The sequence below is a fragment of the Anolis carolinensis genome, chromosome 6, assembly GCF_035594765.1.
Source record: "Anolis carolinensis isolate JA03-04 chromosome 6, rAnoCar3.1.pri, whole genome shotgun sequence".
In the NCBI taxonomy this organism is placed as follows: Eukaryota; Metazoa; Chordata; class Lepidosauria; order Squamata; family Dactyloidae; genus Anolis; species Anolis carolinensis.
This window is the reverse complement of record NC_085846.1, coordinates 49,665,881-49,689,638: the sequence shown is the minus strand read 5'-3', so window position 1 is coordinate 49,689,638 and position 23,758 is coordinate 49,665,881. Positions and strand designations below refer to the sequence as shown.

The 23,758-nt window shown below is 37.6% G+C and overlaps 1 protein-coding gene across 12 annotated transcripts in view; it reads left to right on the top strand.

Annotated features, from left to right (window-relative positions):
* The window catches only part of ikzf1 (IKAROS family zinc finger 1), a 107,577-nt gene that overhangs the window by 33,856 nt on the left and 49,963 nt on the right, over window positions 1-23,758 (top strand). For 4 of the 12 annotated variants that reach the window (XM_008112934.2, XM_062984276.1, XM_008112932.2 and 1 more), the window contains exon 4: window positions 14,892-14,951. The exons of the other annotated variants lie outside the window; for them this stretch is intronic. In XM_008112934.2, coding sequence (XP_008111141.2) covers window positions 14,892-14,951 — 60 coding nt within the window. The remainder of the gene's footprint in view (window positions 1-14,891; window positions 14,952-23,758) is intronic. 12 annotated transcript variants of the gene reach the window in all.

The following is a 23,758-nucleotide window of genomic DNA, read 5'->3' as shown; positions in this document are numbered from 1 at the left end:
TTCTACCACTGTAGCAAATTTCATTAGGATAGCTCAAAAAATGAGGGAGAGAGAAGCCCCTCAAATTTCCCCATTGACAATAATGTTTTCCTTCATGCGCATGCGCATCTGCCATTAACGAGGTACATATGAAGATTCCAAACTTTCTGAAAGTTTCAAATTTTTTGCTTCAAAATTCAGAAATGACTTTAGAAACGAAATGCCAGTGCTCCCTACTTTCGAAGCGAGTTTTAAACCATTTTTTTCATGGCTCGCACATGCCTAGTGACTTCTACATTGAGCCTTCTGCTTAGGGACACTTAGGATCTCAGTACATTTTATAGAGTACAGTACATAGATCTTGGTGCAGTACTTATAAACATCCATAGATCTTGGTGCAGACATTAATTTCCTATCTAGTTTGAACGTGTACTCAAAACTCCTGATCCTAAGGTTGATGATGTTTTTGTTGTACTGACACCTATATATTTTTGCATCTGTGGGGTGTTTCTTTTGTTTATCACCCTACAGTGCAGCCTAAAAATTAGATTAAGAAATTTTAATTCACAAGGAAGAGATTTTGTTGGATTTAAGGATCAGCATACTTAGACTAGAAGGATGTAAGACAATGATAATAAGGGATTTTCTGGATGTGCAAAGTATTTTCTTAATTTGATCTCTGTGTTACTGGTATATCCTAGTGAAATTGATATCTTGGCATGAGCTTTATGCTGGTGCTCAATGGAATTTATTTACTTCTACCAAATTACTCAAGAAATCTTCTGTTGTTTGTTCTTAAGAGAAACCTAAGGAGGTCTTGTGTTTTTATTAATCAATCCAATATTTGTAGCAATAGCTTTTCATGCTGAAAGATGTTTTCCTTCAAAATCATTTACTTTATGTGTATTAATATTTTTATTTCATACTTATTATATATATTGCATGTTTTAATATGTATCTTTTATAGAAATAGTTTTAATATGTGTATTTGTGGTATTTTTAACAATGTTTATGTGTTTTAATTATTCTGTAACCTGCCTTAAGTCATGAGGAGAAGCAGGTAAGAAATAAAATTATTATCATTATTATTATTATAATTATTATTATTGCATAGCCTTTCTTATGCAATATGGAACTACTCATATTTTCTTTCCTGACATAAGGTCCCATCTACACAGACCATTTAATGCAATTTGAAACTCCAGTGTCCAGACAACAAAAAACCACAAAAGCACGCAAAAGAAAGATGTTAATATGCATCAGTGCTTTGTGGTTTTTGTAATCTCAAATTGTTTGGTCTCAAAATGGTTCCAAGATTTCCTTTGTAATCATCTGCACAATGAAAACACTTTCTTCAGTACTGGTTTAAAACTACATTAAACGGTCAATATAGATGGGGCCTCTGTCAACCTCCTAATAAAGTCAGATGGGATTTAAAAGCCTTATTCTTATGCAGAATGGTGGGGCTGAATTTGGCGGTGTATGCCGCTTCTTCTTCCCTTTTGCCATGGAGCCTACCGGCTCCTATTCCACAGCACACAGTTACTTCCAGCAGGGCTCCATGGTGAAAGGGATGGGAAACGGGCATATGCCACATGGTGGCAACACGGGAAGCTTCTTGAGTTGCATGGGGATCAACCAGGGGGTTGGAGTGGGGTCGACCAAGCATTAGGTAATGTAATGTGAGTACAATTAACCAATCTCTGTGGAATTCTCATTTACTATCCATCCCGTGCCCAAGAGGGAAAATCCACCAGCTAACCTTTATTGTAAGAGGAAGGTAGAAACCTCTTGTGAGATTCTTTGCACTCTGAGGGGTATTTGCATAGAAATACATGATTTTTTCCTCCTTCACATAAATATGTTTTCTGCACAGGACACAACAGATTCATTATATGTTTAATATTTTAAAATGTATATAGCATCTGTATGCATAAATTTAAATGTGCTGAAAACACAGCCAGCATTAACAAAATGTGCATGTTTGATGCTCAACTTAATGATTTTTGTCCTATGTACTATATTTATGTGGGCGCACATCATTACATGTCAGAGATGTGAATGTAACTATTTATGTTCTTCATCTTCATATAAGAATAAATAATTTCTACTGGTAGATAATCACAAACTGTGAAGCTCCCATTTGCTTTGTCCTTTGGGAATATACATCTGTGCAGAAAACACTTTCTGAGCATACTTTTCTACTCATAAAACACATTTAGTGTACTCTTCCCCTAACATGGTGCTCACCCTTTTTTTTGAAGAAAAGTGGTGTCCATTCTAGGCTATCTGGAGCCCAATTACAGAAGTCCAACTTTGAGGTGTGCACTACCATCTTCCGGACTTCTGATTCTAGAAAGGAGAGCAGCTGGCATATCAGCTGAAGCTGGTAATAACTCCTGGCCATTGCATCTATCTGGGCTAACGTTTGGAGAGACGAATCCAGGAAGACTCCCTAGATGTGAACACTTTCAGGGGGGAGTGTAACCTCACCCAGAACTGGTTGACACATCTCCAACCCAGAATGATACCGTGGTTGATGGCATTGAACACTGCTGAGAAATCCAAAAGCACCACTCCCCTTGTCTGTGTTAAAACAGAGATCATCTACTAAGGTGATCATAGCAATCTCAATGCTGTATCCTGCTCTGAAGCCAGTTTGAAATGGGTCAAGGAAGTATGTGTCATCAAATACTATTGAGGTTGGAGCAGAACTACCTTCTCAGTCACCCCCCCCCCCAAAGGAAGATTAGACACTGGTCTGTAATTAGGAGGGTTTTTCAGCAGAGGTCTAACTACAGCTTCTTTTAAAGATAATGGAAACTTCCCATTCCAGAGAGATGCAATAATAATGAGTTGCATTTGAGATTGAATTGCATCTCCTCCCTGGAATATCAGCCAGGAAGACAGGAATCAAGAAAGCAGTTCTAGTAGCTTGTTCCCTTCAGCAGAACTCAACATTTCAAACTGCTTCAGTGTAATCCCACTCACAGATTTACTCACTCCATTATTGACTTCTGATCCAATAACAGCATCTAGGTCAGCTGTGAGAGATTTTATCTGTGAAATGGACATTAAAGGCATCTCAGGGCACTTCTAGACAGTGTCAAAATGTGAGACAAATAAGTGGGACCAAAAAAATCACAGGACCTGACAGCAAGTCCAAACACAAACCTGTCAGTTCTGGTAAATCGTCTCTGCCATCCTGACACCTTCCTTTGTAGCTGATCTTAGAAATCAGCAAGATAGACAGGGGACATCCTCTGGAAGTTTACTTTTTTAAAAAAATGACTCTGTGAGATGCACTGAACCTCATATGTGCTCATGTGGATGTCTAAATGTACAAATGAGCAGATTTCCTATTATCTCTTCTCACTCTACTGTAAATTCAAGCTCTTTTTAATTTCATAAAGATCAGTACAAACGAATGGTTGCAGGGAGTTTCTCTTGTAATTGCTTTCCATTTATGTGTCAATTTAACCACCTATGTGTCAGTGGCTCCATTTGTTTACATCCCAGATCAGATGTTTCAGGATTTTAAAATGTGCACATGCGCTGGAGCAGTCTACACCAGGCAATAGGAATGAAATCATGTGTTTTCATTTACCGTATATACTTGAAGATAAGCCGCATTTTTCAGCCCTTTTTATGAGCTGAAAAAGCCTTCCCCGGCTTATAATCGGGTCAAGGTCAAGGCCAGCAATGGAGCCTGCAGGCTATTGCTTGCAATATGTGATCAATTTCTCTCTTCTCCTCCCTTATCAGCGTGTTTTCTTTTGCAAAGCCTCCCTCACTCTGAACCAAGGGAATGTTTTGAAAAGAGAAAGATGCCCTTGCAAGTCAAGAGAAGAAAAATATTCATTAACCTTATGAAAGCATTTTCCCCTGAAATATTTGTTAAACTCTCCTACAGATATATAGGCATTAACCCCTTGCAAGTTTTTGCAATCTCTATGTACCTTTATATTTGTATTTATATACATTAATTTTATATATTAATTTTCCCCTCATATGTTTGCAGGTCTTTGCAAATCCTTTATACATATAGATCATTGTACCTGTGTATCTGTAGCCATACATATACATTATTTTTATATATGAATTTACCCTCATATGTTTGTAAGTCTCTGCAAATCCAATATAATTCTCTATATTAAAGAGAGATGTCTGGATAGATATGAATATATTCTTACCTACCTATATATAAGGCTTGCAAATATTACAAGGAGAAAATGAACACACAAATATATATAGACATGTCTAGATAGATTATGAATATATATATATATATATATATATATATATACACACACACACACATATATACATACACACACACACACACACACACACACAGGGCTTGCAAATATTGTAGGGGAAATGCACACACACACACAAACACACAGAGGGGATTTGCAAACATTTCAGGGGGAAATGCATATGTGAAATTAGTATCTATAATTATAGATCTATATCTAGCTCTGCATTGTTTATAGAAGCATTGAATGTTTGCCTGTTACTATGTTGGAAGCCTGCCTGAGTCCCCATGGGGAGATAGGGTGGGATCCAAATGAAGTTTTTATTATTATTATTATTATTATTATTATTATTATTATTATTATTATTATTATTAGGTTATTGTTGATACCATATTGTTTTTGTTGCCCCTACTTTTCCACTTATAAAGCTAGTTTTTTGTTTTTCTTTGAAATACGGTAAATATTCAAAAACATTTAACCTACTGATGCCTCGATTAATGAAATTTTATTGTTATCTATTTTTATTTTGAAATTTACCTGTAGCTGCTGCATTTCCCACCCTCGGCTTATACTCGAGTCAGTAAGTTATCCCAGTTTTTTGTGGTAAAATTAAGTGCCTTGGCTTATATTCGGGTTGGCTTATATTCGAGTATATACAGTACTTGCATGGATATACAGTGATGCAAATATGTATTTTCCAGCCAAAATAGGGTTTTAAACGCACCTTTTTAACATGTGTTTTTCAGATGTTAATTCAAATCAGCACATATTTTTGTGAAATGTCATTTAGCCACCCTTGCTTTTATCCCAGTTTCTTCCTCGTTTTAGGGCATGTGTAAAAGGGCCCCTCATGAACTACTGAAGGTTGTAGAAGTCACCTCTGTTTTGAATGTCTTTTATGTATGTATGTATTTTTCTTTTATTTGTATCTTATTTTTAAAAAGGTAGGGATACAGCGTGGTGGAAGGCTATGGAGAAGGAGGACTGAGAAATGTTTTAGTATTGTTTCAGATGCTTTATTTTAGTGTTTGTATTTTTTATTTAAATTGGGGGATTTGAGTTATATTTTTGAACATTCATAAAAAATAGAATGAGCGGTGATGGTGGTGCTCTTATTAGCATACCATGCTTTCATATTACATTTTGCAGCTTACATTTATGCTTGCGAATGTCAAAGGACACCTAAAAGGAGAAAACCTATAATTCGCTGCATGCAGTGTTGCCAGTGGGACCTGTAGCATAGAATCTCTACTGCTGCCTGCCATATAAAATTGTTTTTCTCATGTTTTTAGTGTAAAGCTTCCCATAAAAAACTCCTAGATCTCTAATTTAGCAGTTGGCTAGTGAATTGTTATTTAACAAACTGGCTTCAACAAACAAATAACATTCCTGTTGTCCTTGTACAAAGAAAAGAAAGTGTTGTAGTTTTGCTGTGTGTTAAATTTAACCATTTTGCAAGGTAGCTTTGGGAAATCTGTAGAATATTGGAGGTCATTCACTCACTAGTCTCCCATAGCTAACCAATGTAGTCAGACTCACAGCGTGCCCCAAAGCACAGAGCAAGTGCACGGTAACTAAAGGAACAACTTCAGAACAAACAGCTTCAGATATTGTAAAACCTAGAGGTCTTCCTGGAAAATGCCATTCTTCCTGTGTGACACCGATCTTAACTATGTGAAATTCATTTCTCCTCCTCCTCTCTCTCTCTCTCTTATTTTTTTTTTACCTCTACTGTGCTAAGATTGCGCATTTCCTGAGAACAAAAAGATCCACTCATTTTAGGCTGTGGTTTTGCTTGGGCAGTTTCTCATGATGAGGTGGAGAATGTAAGAGATCTTCAGATAGGTTTGGGGAGAGCTATGGCAAATTTACATTTAAACATAAATTTACATTTTGGTACCTTTACAGAGGGGGGTACGGAAATTTGTCACAGTTCACGGTGGTGCTGCAGAGCTCAGAAGCCCATCACTACCATAACTCACCTCTTTTTCTGTCTTATTTCTCTGGAGTAGTACTTAACATATTGAGAGTTACATTAGGACATTTGTTTTTTAATCCCCTGCTCTCAAAGAACACTCTGTGTTCATAGATGTCCTCAAACATGTGCCCTACTAACACTAATGTGGTCATAAGCCTATATAGAAGATGGTGAAAACAGTAGCTCTGAGAGCTAAATGAAATCTCATATTACAATATGTAGATTTTGTTGCTGTAATATTTGGTGGTCCATCTCGTGTAATCCCCCGAAAACAGAACAGGGAGGAAGGAACTGAAAAGTTTGGCAAAACAGATCAAGAGAGCAGGATTTATTGGCTACTGGAGAGGATGGAGTTAAGTCTGCTTTATACCTGAGGCAGGGGTCTGCCGCGGGACTCCTGGAGAAGATCCTCCAGCATATTTTCTTCCTCCTTGACAGCAGAAAAGTTTCCTTGGCTCCTCGCTTTCCCAGCAGCACTTGCATGGGGCGAGCACTGAAAAGTCTCTGAGTTCCAGAGTTGAAGTTTTCCTCTCTCTCTGTTTCTCAGCCAATAAAAGGCCTGGTTGTGTTCATGCTCTGAATGGATGAGAATTAACACAATGGTGACTACAATTCCCAGAACCCTCTCTTGTGATTTGTCTTATTTTTAAAAATGTTATGGTAAAAACTTAAAATAATTCTAAACAATCAGTAAATTGGAAAATAGTTCTGAAACTTGACAGGCCTGCTGTTGTAAATGGAATCTAAAACTGAGATAGGTTTCATGCAGATAGACCTTAAAATGACTGAAGATTGAGTATTTCAAGTTTCCCATTGTAGCCAATGGGCTGAATCTTTGCCAAATGAAGACAGCAACACTCCTCCCAATTCAAGTAAGTTCCCGATAAACAAAATGAAGGGCTTGCCAACAATGGACCCTGAAATGGCATGACTTTTGGCCTAATCGCACACCTCTTGCTTTAAATGGCTCCCCCACATTGTGGCTGAATTGTGCTCAGGACAAAAAGGAGTGGAAGGAGGGCTGTCCCCCCCCTTTTTGGGCAAGGTAATGGGGTGAAAGTGTGTTGTCTTGACTTCTTTTCACTGCCTTTGTGGTGGTCCCTATTCCAGCATGGACCCATGTATAAATTGACCCAAACTTTCTGGAGTGATTTTCTCTCTCTCTTTTTTTTTTATAAAGCGCATGTCATCTAGGGTGTTGGAGAGTACACCTGATCCTTGGAGTATTTTATTCTAAATTTCTTGCCGGTGTTTTCATTTGCACAATTTTAGGTAACTTCAGTATAGTCCAGTGGTTCTCAACCTGTGGTTCTCTGGGTGTTTTGGCCTACAACCCCTAGAAATCCCAGCCAGTTTACCAGCTGTTAGGATTTCTAGGAGTTGAAGGCCAAAACATATGGGGACTCACTGGTTGAGAACCACTGATATAGTCTGATTTTAGTAAGATGGGGCCTTTATCTACAGTATTCCCAGAAAGCTCACCTTGGTGTCTTGACTTCTGTCAAGTGATTTAGGCATGGCTGTATTGAAAACATGAAAGCAATCATATGGATCATCATGTTCAGTCACTTACTTTAAATCAATTCCATACTAAAAGATGTATTTAAAACTTTTTGTGATTTTACTCTCTATATAATGATTTTACTCTCTATATAATCTTTCTTCCGGACCAGCTCTAGAACATTTTAAAAACTCCATAAAGTGTCGACATGAATTGGGGTTTTAGATATAGGCTTAAAATGGGGTTTTACTGCTGGGTTTTTATTTTTGTGCTGGGACAAAAGAGAAGAGGAAATGCTTAGCAAGAAATCTATAAACCTTCCTGCTGCAGTGAAGTTTCATTTTGAATGAACAGGATATAAAATGTCACAATCTCTTTGGAAAGACCTTCTCCACTGTTGATAGCACTAATGCACAACGATCACTTATTTTCATAGTCTCTGTGTGCCTTCACATGCTCTGTTTCACAAGGAGGAGAGCAATAGCTTGTCAAATGTGCTCTTGCATTTTGCAAATATCTCTCCACTTGGCTATAGTAAATAGCTGCATGGGACTGGGCTAATGCTGCTGCATAGTTGAGCATTAGAAAGGTCACCCCCAGAATCATGAACTTTGCCACAGTTTTGTAAAAGCTTTGTAGTATGTTAGGAGAAAATGGTAGTTACTCCCTTAAAGATAGCCGCCTATAGCAAGTGCCATTGCTTAATTTGAATGGAAAATGTAGAGCAGCATCATTTTCATTGTTCTTTTTCCTTTCATTTCCTCTTTCTTGTTCAGCATTTGTTGTCACCCATCCAATAGTAAAACTTTTTATAGCAGTTTGTTACATTTTGTATTACTATTTCATTTTGCAGTGGTTTTAAACTAGGTGTGCAGGGGCCCTAAATTGTGCAGAAGTGGCAGATGGATGTTGCTGAAATACTGCTAATCATCTATTGCCAGTCTTCCGCCTTAAGACTTCAGACTGATTTCAGATCAGAAAGGGAGGCAACGTTTTCTGCTGGCTTTGTTGTTGTTTTGCTTCTTAGCTAAGCCACCAAGTACAATTCCTGGTCTGGGCTTCCCTTTCTGTCACTTCTCCATAATTCTTCACATTTCATTTGGGCTCTCAGCTGCCTGCTGCTTCCTCTTTTTCCTGCATTTGTATATTTCATTATTTGCAGCTTCTTCCTTCTTGGTCACTTTTTCAACTATGTGAGGAGGATGTGCAAACTCAAGTACATTGAAACACCAAAATGAGACCAATTCAGTTTCCAGAATATTCACAGTAACTTACACTTAATTCTACTTATTTGTCTATGGAGAAAGATTGTGTGTGTGTGTGTGTGTGTGTGTATGGCCACATGCATGTATGGATGTTGCATTTTTAAAGAAAGTTCTGCTGAAGCCCTCTTGAAATGCATGGGAGATTTTAAAATGCATGTCCTACTTATAGGGGTCTTGTGCAGAAAGATTTTACAAGATTAGGGAGTATAAAATACATTTAAAAGGATCCAAAGCAAAAATGGAAGTAGAGAACCAAGATTCAGACCTATATTCTGATATCCTCTGATTCTGCTAGATTATTCGTTCTCATCTCACAAAATTATCAAGTTACCCCCTCTTATACGGTATCATAGTCATCACAAAAGAAGAGCTAGCTGATAGCCTGAGATATATCCTATATATCTTAAAAGATCAGCTTGCTCACTTCATTGACCTGCAAGGCTGGTCTTGATGAGTTCGGGATGAAGAGTTCTACCTCATTATTGAAATGGAGATCTAGGATTATCCCAGACTCACAAGGAAATTATTATTATTATTATTATTATTATTATTATTATTATTATTATTACTATTATTAGTGTTTCTGAGTTAATAATAAAAATGATTCACAAGCATTATCATCAATAATAGTAGAAGTCTTTTTGTGAGTCAGTAGGATCTGAGGGTCCTAGCTCTTTCAAGCTGTACATTTAAAATGGGATTTATATAGTATTTATAGTACTGTATATCCCACCTTTTTCCAAAATAGTTTTCCCACTACCTTCTTCTGAAATATAGCCTACAGTAACTAGTATTATTTAGCAGTCCTCCCATCTAACTAGGGCTGATTCTGCTTAGCTTTCAAGATCAGACATAATCTGATGACTTTAAGGTATTTAGACCCTTGAGCAGCTTACAATAAATAAAATGGATTCATCTAAAACAGTGGTTCTCCACCTGTAGGTCCCTGGGTGTTTTGGCCTATAACTCCCAGAAATCCCAGCCAGTTTACCAGCTGTTAGGATTTCTAGGAGTTGAAGGCCAAAACATCTGGGGACTCACATGAGAACCACTGATCTAAAAGGTTTGTAAAATTAAAAAAACCAAACATATAATTAAACTATCAATAAAGTTAAAAGTGGTTAAAACAAATTATTAAAAATAACATCAAATTAAGCAAAGCATAACATATGAAAAGCCCTATCCGCCAAAGCTATTAGCTCCCAAAGACCTGCTGTAGCAATTGCACAAAACAGCAGAACCTTCTTTCTACCTAGCATAGAAGCATAGACGTCTGTGGGCAAAAACATACCCTCTGTCGCAGTTCCTGAAATCCTTGTGATTTTGCTGATGAGAAAGAAAGGTTTGGTTTAGACTGTGGGGTTGGGAATGAAGAAAATCATGACATTTTAAAGAATCCAAAAGTGATACATTTAGGGATGCAGCTAGAGAGGAACAGTAGAGGTTTCCTGTTAAACCAGACAGGGGAACCTGTGATGTGCTGCTTCAGCTATTTTATTCCAGTTCCCTTGGGAACTTAAGAATTTGTCACCTTTTATCATAGTATAGCTTTTCTGGCTCACACGACTTCATTACTCAGTCTAGCCTTCAAGAAGCACCATCTTTTTCAGTACTAATTCAGAACAGAAATACTGTATATACTCAAAGATAAGCCGAGTTTTTCAGCCCTTTTTATGAGCTGAAAAAACCTCCCTCGGCTTATAATCGGGTCAAGGTCAAGCCGGCAGTGGACCCTGGAGGCCGTTGTTTGCAATATATGATATATTTATCTCTTATTTCCAAAGCCTCCCTCACTCTTAACCAAAGGAATGTTTTGAAAAGGGAAAGAAGCCCTTGCATGTCAGGAAAAAGAGTATATATATATATATATATATATATATATATATATATATATCCATTAATCTTATAAAAGCATTTCCCCCTGAAATATTTGTTAATCTCTGCTATAGATATATAGGCATTTCCCCCAGCAAGCCTTTGCAATCCTTATGTGCCTAAATATTTGCATCTATCTATATACATTAATTTTATATATGAATTTCCCCCTCATATGTCTTTGCAAATCCTATATACATATAGTTATCTAGAGATTTCCATATACCTGTATATCTGTATGTGTATACATGATTTTATATTTGAATTTTCAACTCACATGTTTGCAAGTCTTTGCAAATCCTATGCTCTCACGCATATCCGAGGCTGATTATTCGGCCCCGGGTGAAGTGTGAACTGTGTTCTCAAAAAAGCAATTAGGGTTATTAGTGCAAACCCGGGCCAAAATCGGGGACAAGCCTCCCCCTAGTGACCAAGTCCAAGAATTGTCACAGGAATTAAAGCCGCTGAATCAGACACTTGGCTTCAGTCCCATAAAAATGAATTGTCCCTAGAAGGGGATCTGTGGACATATGGCTCTAAATATTAACTGCCTGAAAGCCTCCGATGTAAGGTAATGGCTCAAGCACATGACTCTAACCTTTCTGGCCATTTCGGATTTACAAAGACTTTAAAGTTGTTAAACAGGCAATTCTGGTGGCCTACCATACACAAAGATGTAAAGGGCTATCTACAGGAATGCCCTGTATGCGCTAAAGCTAAACAAAAAGTGGGCAAGCCCTCGGGTTTATTACAATCAGTGGCCAATCCCTCACAGCCATGGACTCATATTGCTATGGACTTTGTTGTAGGCTTACCTGATAGTAATGGATTTAACACTATATGGACTGTAATTGACTTGTTCTCCAAACAAGCCCTCATCCTCCTTAAGAGACTCCCCTCTGCGCCTGAATTGGCCAAATTGTCCCTGCAACATGTGTTTCGTTTGCACTGGTGTCCTAAACGGATTATAAGTGACAAGGGACCTCAATTTACCTCATGGTTTTGGAAGTCCTTCCTGGGGCTTTTGGGAACTGAAAGGGCCCTAAGTACTGCTTTCCATCACAAAACAGACAGAGCCACAGAACGGGTCCAAAAGACCCTTCAGCAGTTCCTTCGGTGCTATAGCACATATCAACAAGATCAATGGGTCGCCCTTGTCCCATTGGCGGAGTAATGTTATAATAATTCGGATCATGCCTCCACTGGAGTTTCACCGTTTAAGGCAGTAGGAGGCAGGGATTTTCCGCTCTTCCCAGCGTTACAGATGAACCCTCCTGCCGACATCACGCCGGGAGACTGGGGGGGGGGGGGGAGGAGTACAGCTTCTTGGCCTTCGATAAGGACGCATTACATTCGGCCAAGATGGATTACAAAAAATATGCTGACAAGAAGAGAGCAATACATTCAGACTTTAAAGTGGGAGACTTAGTATATTTGTCAACCAAGTATTTAAAATCTACACAACTATCCAAATAGCTGAGCCCAAAGTACATTGGACCCTTCCCTACTTCAGCTGTGATAAACCCTGTGGCTATAAAATTACAATTGCCTCACAATTGGCGCAAAGTACACCCAGTGTTTCATGTTCGTCTCTGCACCCTGAGTGGGTGCTTGCGGAACATGTGAAGGCCCCCGGACTGAAAAAACTGTTTCACAAACACTTCTCCCACAAGCCTGGGCCCTGACTGTTTTTTGTGTTTCTTCCCTCTCTCCACAGGGCCATCTTCACAAAGGGGGGGGAGTCATGTCAGGATGTGATTGGCCCAGCATTCACACCAAGCTGATCAGTTCCCATCCTGCCATCAAATTGGGATGGGAGTAAAGGAATGGCCTAATCGATAAGGGCCATCTGGTTGGGAGGGAACAATGATTTGTGACCTGCTCTGGCCTTCGAGGCCTGAGAATGGAATGTTAGCAGTTAGATGTAGAAGAGAAGGGGGGCAAGGGGTGGTGGTGGTTTTGATATGCTGAGGTTTTGGTGGGCTTTAGTTAGTAGTAGCTTCTCTTTCATCTTGGAAAGAAGGATATCAATAAAGTGTTTCCAAGGAATTGCCTGTGTGAGCCTGCTTTGTATCTGAGAGCTACCAAGAACTGATACCTCCACAATCTGTGGCAGTGTATTCCACTGTTAAACAGCACCTACTGTCAAGAAGTCACTCTTCCTGCAAGTTGAATCCATTTTTCCATGTTCTATTCTCAGTAACAGCAAAAACAATCTGCTGCATTTCTCCCTCTATATAAAATTCAAAGTACACATATATGTTGGTTGGTTTGTACCACAAAGCGTTAATTAAACCAAACGTGGCACACATATCCCTCATTACCCAATTTAAAATAATTGCAGGGTTTGAAGTACAAATTCACCCTGTTTTGAGACGAGGATGCAAAAAAATGGATAGAAAGGATTAGCTACTGGCAGAAAAAATGACCACACCATACCCAGCCCTGAAGGCCACAGTCAGACCATCCACCACATAAGCGATTTAATGAAGATTTATATTTTGGAAGGGATGTGTGCCTGTGCCTTGCTCTGAGGCAGAGACTGTGACTTCCAAGAAAAGGTTGGATAAGTAAAAAAAAAAGGATAGAGGAAATTGTATGAGGAAGGTAAGGGAAGAAAGGAGGAAAGAGAAAGGAAGGGGAAAGGGGACCATAATTCCTGTTTTCAAAGAATTTTCAAATATTACTGCCCTTAATTCTGATATTACTTCTGCCAGTTCTTGTAATACCTTTTAATGTAGTTCACCATTCCCTGGAGATATACATTCATTTAGAGTAGCTAGGTTTTGGTCTGCTACCTTTTTTCCCTATTCTGTGCTGTATTTGCTTTCCTGCATTATCTGCTTCATTGTACCCTGGTCAAACACTGTTGTTGTTTTTCTGGAGAAGACAAAAGCAAATGTATTGAATAGTTGTGCTTTTTCTCTGTCCCTCGTTAGCAGTTTGCCATCTTCTACAGACAGTGACCCCACTATTTCCTTGTTCTTCCTTTTGCATGATTTTGACCATGATGCCCTTTTAATTGTTTTTGACTTTTCTAGCATGAGCTCATGCTGCACTTTTTTTTTCTAACTTTCTTCCTAAACATGCTGGCAATTTGTTTTAATTCCACTTTGGTAATTTCCACCCTTTTCCATTTCTTGTACATTTCCCTCTTAAACCTTAGTTCAGTTAAAACATGCATTTTCTTTAAACACCTCCAATTTTTCCTCCTCATTGGAACTGTTTGAAATTGTACCATCAATATCTCACTTTTAAGAAATGCACATCCATTATGAACTCTCTTCCATGAACTATTCAACTAATAAGAAGAAAATGGCTCTTGAGGTTCCATCAAACTCTGTGATTTAAAGATTTTTGTTAATATTAGTTCATTTTATTTTTCTCAACAAGCTCACAATATGTTTAAAATTCCAAGGCTAATGATCTCTAGTAGCATGTCTATTGCACAGGCTTAGATTGGATATCTTTTGTCATATGGTATCCTAGGAAATGCAGCTCAGGGAATGGTCTACATTGCCATATAATCCAGATCAAAGCAGATAATCTGGATTCAGAAAATGGATTATATGGCATTGTAGATGTTGCTGATTCTAAGGTTGTTAAATGCACCTATATATTAGGCACATGTCAAAAATACAAATCCTTTCTCTTTAAAATAGGTTGAGTGACCTGTGTTACTAACATTGCTGTGCTTATTATAACTCATTAGAAACAACCACAATAAATTCTGTTAGAATAGCTTTGTTCTTGTTCTTTGTTTTGCAGTTCATTATTTCTAATCACTGTTCTTTCACTTATTCTAAGAACAGCCCTCCCCCTCAAATCTGAAATGCTGGAACATGAAATGTTCCTAGTGCATTCACAAAATTAGGTACTAAGGGCTTTCTTCCGTACTGTAATTTCTTTCTATGTTTTATCTCTATTGGTAGTGATTCCTGTGTCTTTCATGAAAACAGTGTCTTTTGCAGTTCTTTGAATTGCGCTACAGGCCACCTTACAACCTAGCATCCTCTTTACCTTCTTTATTGCAGCTGTATATGAGGCTGAAGGCTTTAGGGATTTTCACACCATCATCCCCAGATCCTTGTCTTGTAAGTATGCTGTGCATGCATTATCAGTGTATTGCCAAGCTTTCCCATCTTGCACATGTTATCTCCATCACTCTTGCATTACAATTCATCTGTGTTTTTCTGTACTTTGCTGAAACATACTCAAGTTGCTCTACGGTGTAGTTCTTTCAATTTTATTTCTACTTTGCTGAGATATACCAGTAATATCATCTGTGGGCTCTTCCAAATTGGTCTAAAGAAGCAAGAGTTCTCACAATGTTTTTATGTCTTGCTTGGATTAGTTGGTTATTTCCTCTCTTATTTTTAAATAAAATATCACAGTTATAGTGCAAAAGTGCATTTTACTAATATATTATAGCAATATAATGCTTTAAAAATTAAAAAGAAAGAGAAAGTGGAGAATTGAACATATTGCTCCAATATATATTAGAATGAAAAATTAAGGCTGGATATAAAATATTGGACTTGGTGCCAGGAATTACAAAAAGGCAAATACAAATGCTTAGCTCTGGTTGGATTGTGGGCTAAATAAGCAAAAATGTTTACTGTGGTTAATGCACTGCCTCTTTTTGCTGTTATAATTATTTATATTTGCTTTGGATTAAATCAATTTGAATATTTTTCAATATTGATCATGTTAAATGATCAAGCTCTATAACAATATTATGAAAATAGAATGAAAGTTGGAGAGAAAGTGGTGGTTGTAATAAAAGATATTTCTAGAAGGAAGAACTAAAATTACCATCTTTTGACAGACTACCTGAAGCAGAAAAGGACTTCATTTAGGTGGGAAAAGGTAGAAGGAATCCCTCTGATGTTTAAATAGTGATGATACACATTGAATATAGTACAGAATCCCAAGGGGTTTTTGATAAAATATAAGAAAAAATAGGAAAATATGGGAGAAAGGAAAGATCTCCCACTGATCTCAGACTTGCAAATACAATAGTTCAACATTTCCTTTGCAGTAAATTAGAACTTTACAGCAATCAAAATATCAAGATCACTATAGCACCAATCTGAATGGCCTCATACTTTCAAGGAAAAGCTCTATCTACCATCACAACAAACATTTAACTTGATTTTCTGGAAGTGGGGTTTATGGAAACACTAGCTTGGGGACCCAGCAGTGCCCAGATTATTAGAGTAAGGCATTGTTTGTTTTGGGATGTTAGTTAATAAGACTTAATTTGGTCCAAATCCATTGTTGGCTGGGTTCAGTGCTTTCTGGAAAAGGGTGAACTGCAACTCCCATATGTCAAGAATAATCACCCCCCCCCCCCAACCTTGCCTTTATGCGAGGATAGCGATGTTGGGTCTGTGTGTCAAATTTGGTGCAGATCCGTCGTCAGCTAGGTTCAGTTGGGGTTCTCTGTGCCAGGTTTGGTCCCTATCCATTGTTGGTGGAGGTCACAGTATCAGTGCAAGTCCCATCATCCATGGCAAGTGTGGTTGGGTTCACAGTGCTTTCTGGGTGTAGGTCAAGCACAGCTCCTGTAAATCATGGTGAATGCTCCCCAAACCTCTTGTTCATTTGCTGATCAATTCCTGTTTGAGGTGTGCCATAGGAAAGGGTTAAGGTAGAGGCAGTGGGTGGGGTTATCCAAATTAAGGAAAAATAAAACCTCTAGGATGAAATGGTCCCTGCATCAAAGCCTTCACTTGAGTGGGGGGGCAGGATGGTGTTTATGGAGGGCACTGACAGGGTTTGGGCTACATGAATTCCTTTTATTGCACTACTAGTTTGTATAAAATTATTTAAGCAATAAGGTAGCTTCCCTCAGGGTGCATTCATAGGGCCAACAAATTGGCAATCTTTGTTAAAATCTTTAAACCTACTACCGGTTTAAAGCTACCGGTTTTCCAAGGTTATAAAGCATTTATTTCATTTGTTTGAAGATTTAAGCATTTGTTTGAAGATTTAAGCCCAAATAAAGAACTTTGTTGAACTTATTTGGAAACCTCATTAGAACTTTGTGTTGGGAAATGTATGGGACCCTTCAGCTGAGGCACCCCAGCTTCTGTTGGGCATATAGAAGGCATTATTATAGGCCCAGCGTGCGACAGCACAATATTCCAAGATATTTTGGAATATTTGGAAAGTCGTAACAAGAAATAAACTTGGATACAGAAAAGGTTTTTGAAATTTGAACTCAAGATTTTGTGGGGTTTTTTGGTTTTTTTGGAATTTTTTTTAAAAAGAGTTTTGGTCAGCATTTCACAGCCTGGATAAAAGCAATTTATGCTATATAAGCAGAGCAGTAATAGATAATTAACATACCCATGTAAAATCCAAAAGAGTACAGGGCAAGGTTGCCCTTTCTCTAATCTATTTGTTTTGACCATAGAAATATTAAATAGGCCTATAATATTAGAGCATTAAAGGGCTGCATATTTAAAAAGTGATTCTTAAGAGCTTTTGCAGATAATGAAGGTCACATCTACACTGATCATTTAATCCAGGGTGAAACTAACATATAAGAGAGCGATTTCACTGTTTGGATGATTATATTGTAAGCCCTGGAACAGGTTTGGCACCCAGATGGTATTTACACACTGCAGAGGCTGCCCATGAAACAATTCCAGGATACACAGGATCCATGCCTTGACAGCAGCAGAGAATGTGTGTGTGTGTGTGTGTGGGGGGGGGGGGGTTCAGCTCCTCCCTCCAAAATGCGCATGTGTGGAGGTCTTCCGGTATCCTCACAGCAATTTGCATTCTGTAGAGTTTTATATTATTTTGTCGTGTCATATGGTTTATATATTATATTATATTATAAACCATATATATTATTATTATAAAGCTCTATTTTGGAATATCACTTGACTTAGCTAATCCTGGTTAAAAAGTCTTAAAGCACACTGCAGCAGACATTTGTGATATTTGTTGTATAACCACCGAGCTATCAAGCTGCCTCCAAACTACATTAAATGGTCAGTGTAGATCTGCCCTTAGTGATTATGCTAGAAAGCCCTGTGGAAAGTTAAATTGTTAAAAATATTAAAGCTCTGGGAGATATGATGGAGTTTAAAATTAAAAAGCAAAAGATAAAGATGATAACCAAAAATATGAAAAAGGAAGACAAACTGAAACTGAAGGACAACTTTGATTTTAAAATTAAGTGATATATTTAGGCACTGTAATGTCAAACAAAAAAAAACTGCGCTCCATGCAGTCATGCCGGCCACATGACTTGGAGGTGTCTACGGACAACGCCAGCTCTTCAGCTTAGAACTGGAGACAAGCACCAACCCCCAGAGTCGGTTACGACTGGACTTAACGTCAGGGGAAAACCTTTACCTTTACCTAATGTCAAACAAGATAACTGTTAAAACTTGGAATGAAATCAAATGAGACTTGTAGAGATGGGATAAACTTAAGTTGTCACTGCTAAAGAGAATTTCAATGATAAAAATAAATGTTTTGCCAAAATGTTATTTTTATTCCAGACCATACCAATGTTAACTAATGATGTTATGAAATGGCAGAAGGATTTGTCAAATTTTCTATGGCAAAAGAAGACACCAAGAGTGAAATAAAAAGTTCTCCAAGATGCAAAACAAAGAGAAGGATTAGATTTGTTGGATCTGAAATTGTATTTTATGCTTGTTTTTTTTGGTTTGGTTAAGGGATTGGATAAAGTTTAAAAAATAGGGTTATTGGGTTTCTAAGGGCATGATTTGGCTGGCATGTTTTTTATGGTATGATAAAGTGAAAGCAAATGTGTATTTCAATAATTATGTAAGAAACTATTTTAAGAACTGATTTTTTTCCAGAAATGAAATAGATATAAACTAAGGTTATGCTTTTGTGGTTTTCTACATAAAATGCCTTTGTCAGAATTGATAGAGGAGTGCAAAAGAGAAATGGGTAACATCCCAAGACCTTTTATTGTTTGAGAAAAATAGAACAGAATTAAAAACAGATGGAGTATCAGAATCAGAGGGACATAATTTTCAATGGCTCTTGTACAGACAGCTCTTTGAGAATTAAACATGTTCTTGCATAAAATAAATTGGAATTTGATTTTAAGTTATTTACAGATGATAAACATTTTAAAATGAATAAGCTGTTATTATAAATTGAAGAGGAATATGTTTTAAGATATGATGTACCGTATATGTTCGAAGATAAGTTGGGTTTTTTGGCTCCTTTTTATGAGCTGAAAAAGCCTCCCCCGGCTTATAATCGGGTCAAGGTCAAGCCGGCAGCGGACCCTGGAGGCCGTTGCTTGCAATATATGATATATTTATCTCTCATCTTACCCTCGCTTATCAGTGTTTATTTTTCCAAAGCCTCCCTCGCTATTAACCAAGGGAATGTTTTGACAAGGGAAAGAAGCCCTTGCAAGTCAGGAAGTATATATATATATATATATATATATATATATATATATATATCTTATAAAAGCATTTTCCCCTGAAAAATTTGTTAATCTCTGCTATAGATATATAAGCATTTCCCCCTACAAGCCTTTGCAATCCCTATGTACCTTTATATTTATATCTATCTAACTACATTAATTTTATATATGAATTTCCCCCTCCTATGTTTGCAAGTCTTTGCAAATCCTATATACATATAGATATCTACAGATTTCCAAAGACAGTAGAGTCTTGGTTAACTGAGCCCCAGTTAACCGAGCCTCCGTATCATCCCAGGTGCCACCGGGGGTGCCCCTCCCTCTCTCTCTCCTTCTCTCGAGTGAAGGGAGCTTGAGAGAAGGAGAGGGAGGAGGAAGCGTCCCAGATGCGCTCTGTGATTGCTGCAGCAGCAGCACTCGTGGGGTGCTTCCCAAGGACCGAGCCCTCGCCGAGGAACGTCTCCCCGGATCTCCCTCGGTCAGGACCTGGCCAAGGGAGATCCGTGCTGTGGGTTTTCCTCAGCCAGGCCCTTGCTGGAGGAAACTCTTTCCTGCAGCAAGGGCCTGGCTGAGGGAGATCAGGGGAGATGTCCCTCAGCCCTCGCCTTATCCGAGGAGTTCGGTTATCCGAGATTGGACTCACCCCTTTATCTCAGATAACCAAGACTCTACTGTACCTGTATATCTGTATCTATGTGTATACATTATTTTATATATGAATTTTCGCCTCACATATTTGCAAGTCTTTGCAAATCCTATACAGATATAATTATTTATATACATAGATGTCTAGATAGAGATATATAAATATAGATATATAGGGCTTGTAAATATTGCAGGGGAAATGCACACACACACATAGAGATTTCTAGATAGATATAAATATATATATAGAAGGCTTGCAAATATTGCAGGAGGAAAATGCACATATATAGAGAGAGGATTTGCAAACATTTTGGGGGAAATGCATATGTGAAATTAGTATATATAATTATAGATCTATATCTAGCTCTGCATTATTTATGTAGTAGGCATTGAATGTTTGCCTGTTACTATGTTGGAAGCTGGCCTGAGTCCCCATGGGGAGATAGGATGAAATCCAAATGAAGTTTTAATTGTTGTTGTTGTTGTTGTTGTTGTTGTTGTTGTTATTATTATTAAGTTATTGTTAATACCATATGTTTTTGTTGACCCTAATTTTCCACTTACAGAGCTAGTTTACTGTTTTCCTTTGAAATACGGTAAATATTCAAAAACATTGAAACTACTGATGCCTCAAAATAATGTCATATTTTTATTTTGAAATTTACCAGTAGTTGCTGTGTTTTCCACCTTCAGCTTTTACTCAAGTCAATAAGTTTCCCCAGTTTTTTGTGGTAAAATTAGATGCTTCGGCTTATATTAGGGTCAGCTTATACTTGAGTATATACGGTATATAATATACAGATGGAACAATTTGGAAAATGTAATTGAAGAGTTCAAAATTTATTTTGTGGTATGATCATAAGGACAATTTTACAAAATGTATAATATGAATTGAGAAAAATTGGCTATGTATTGCTAAGGAGTTACTAATATATGTGGGAAATGCATGCAAAGCAGCAAGAGGGAACATTTTCTCATATGTGGAGGACTTCTTGACATAGCAAAATAATTTTGGAAATGGATACATAAACTGAATCAGAAGGTATTTAAAAGAAAAATCCAATTGAAATCACAACTGTTTTAATGGGGTGGATGGAAGGAGGGGGAACATAAAAGAACTGACATGATCAATGTTCCAAGATTGTAGTACAAAAAGAAATTCCAACCTGGGATAGTGGATAGCAAAAGTGTTTGAACTGGCAGAAATAGGGAGTTTCACAGAAAAAAATTGGGGGAGTTTCATGAAAGATTGAAAACTTTTAATTTCTTTTTGAAAGAGAACTATAAGAAGAAATTAACTGGAGGTTGAGTATTAGAATAGTCAGCTCTCTATATCCATAATTCTGCATCCACAGATTCAACCATCATCTCTTAAATGATTGTTTTAAAAAATACAAAAAGAAAAATTTAATTTTGTCATTTTCTATTTTATATATTTTATTATGTCACTGTATATAATGGGACTTGAGCATCCATGGATTTTGTCATCTTCAAGAGGTCCTGTAACCAAACTTGAGGGCTCACTGTAGTTTGGAACAAGAAGTAGAAACGTGAAATTGCATGAGTGTGGGGAAAATAGGATTTAGTATCATACTCAACATTGGTAGGAAAGCTGGAAAAACTCTTAACTTTTTTCTACAATATATATTTTGCATCTCTTTGATTTACTATATAATTTTGTAAGTTTAATAGTTTGTAGTTTAGTAGCTGTAGCTGGAAGTGGTTTGTAGTTGGTAGTGTGTGTTGTATCTTTGTATTATATGTATTATTCATTTCTTTTTATTATATGTTGATTGTAGCTTTAAAAAAATTAAAAGACAGACTTGATTTGCTGGATCAGGAGCCTGACTCAGAGTAAGACAGCTTCACCTTTGCCACAAATTTTAATGTAGAAGCTTCTGAGCTGTGAGTTTCTTCTTCACTTCACTGTCAGGGCAATGCAATACTTGCACAGAGTTTCTTTGCTGGCTAGCCATTGTTGTATCAGGACAGTGGAATTTAGAGTGTGTGACTAATATATCTTCCCTTATTCATTACATGAATAATCTGCTTGTACCCAATCTATCTAAAATTACCAATCTGTTCTTAAATGAGAACAGCAGTTCTCCTTACAATGCTTGGTAATCTTTGGACTTGGCCGGTAATATGTGTGTTTGCGGGTGTGTTTCTGGTGTTGGTGGAAGGGAATAATTTCCCACACCAGCACTGCAGAAAATGATAAGACTTGGGACAGTTTGATATGACTATGTAGCTAATAGTTCCAAGCCATCATTTTAAAAACGTATTTTTTCAAATCAGATTGGTATTTTTTAAAAAGTGACTTCCTAAAAACACACTAGATTTTCTTTTAAGACAAGTGAAGAGCACGTTCAAGTGTATTCATGAGTGGGATTTATTTCCAGGTGTGTGCACAGGATTGAATTCCCGCCTTTATTTTTTGTTTTGAACTGGAGATGGAAGCAAGCTGCAGGACTAAGAAAAAAAGTGCAGTGGTTTGAATCCATGCTAATCTGATGGTTTAGAGATGAAACCCATTCAAATTAATGGGACAGGCAGCTTCATTCACTCACTGTGTTTTTTCTTAGTATCACTGACTCAATCTTGAATTAACTGGAGACATTTTGAAATTACATTTTTGTATTACAACATACATTTCAGATTTTGTATCCAGTTTTGACATTTTGGTACAATGATAAAAAATGAAGATGGATGGCTTCAAGTCATGTCACCTCCCCAAAGTCCTTTCTCCTCTCAAGAGGGAAAGGAATTGGGGCAACAAATGAGCTGTACACTTGGGGCTCTTCAGAAAGGGAAGGTGCTGAAGAAAGATGCTGGGCTCACTGAGTTGGCAGAACAAATTATCATAGAATCATAGAGTTGGAAGAGAGGTGAGGGTTGAATAAAACTGAAGTGGGAATTTGAGCCATGAGAGCACGGATGCCATGGAGTGCAGCACCACAATAGAATGATATCTGCCCAAAGAACCTGCTCTCTGTGCTATAGAATCATGGGAGTGGTATTTTTACAGCATTTTTAGCTTTCTCTTCCACTGGTGCTTCACCAGGTCTACAGTGTATCTTCTCCCCAGTGTCCTAGTTTCCTGCCTTAAGAAAGCTTTAAAAAAAGAATGTGAGAGCATTCCAATATGTCATCCTCTAGTCTAAGCAACCAGTCTGAGGTGGCCCAGGCCAGCAAGAGCCAAACCATGCACCTTTTCTGGCCATGTACCTTGCTTCTGCCTGATGAGATTATTCTAACTGAATGCAAGCCATTCATCCAGTTCATTCTCTGAATTTTTAGATCTGTAATGCATGTGCATAAAGATAACAATCACCTATCAGAACAGCATTTGTTACTATATTGTATGTGAAAAAAATGCTCTACTTTTAGTATATTCAGATTTGTGAGAAGAAAATTTTCCATTTATGACTTTAGGCTTGTACCTTTTCTGTACAAGTAATTCAAATATCTTCACAATTACTTGTGAATTGAGAAAAGAATTGGAAGATAAACACTGTTTTTTATTTCTGGTTCCATTTATTCTCTGAAGTAAAAAAAAAAAAGCAAAACACCCAGTTCTCTCATGTTGGATCTGCATAATGTGTGAACCATCTGGCCAAATGCATCCTATCAGTCACACACACACGTATTTGTGGGACTCAATCTCCTGCCTTTGTTGCCTGGCTGGAATTGCTTTTAAAATGGACAGGTTTACCAATTACTTGGTAGTCACAATTCATGGCCAATGGAGTTTGACTGGCCATGATGGGTGTACAGTACTCCTTATTGCTCTAGTTCCTTTAGAGGGCAACAATACTG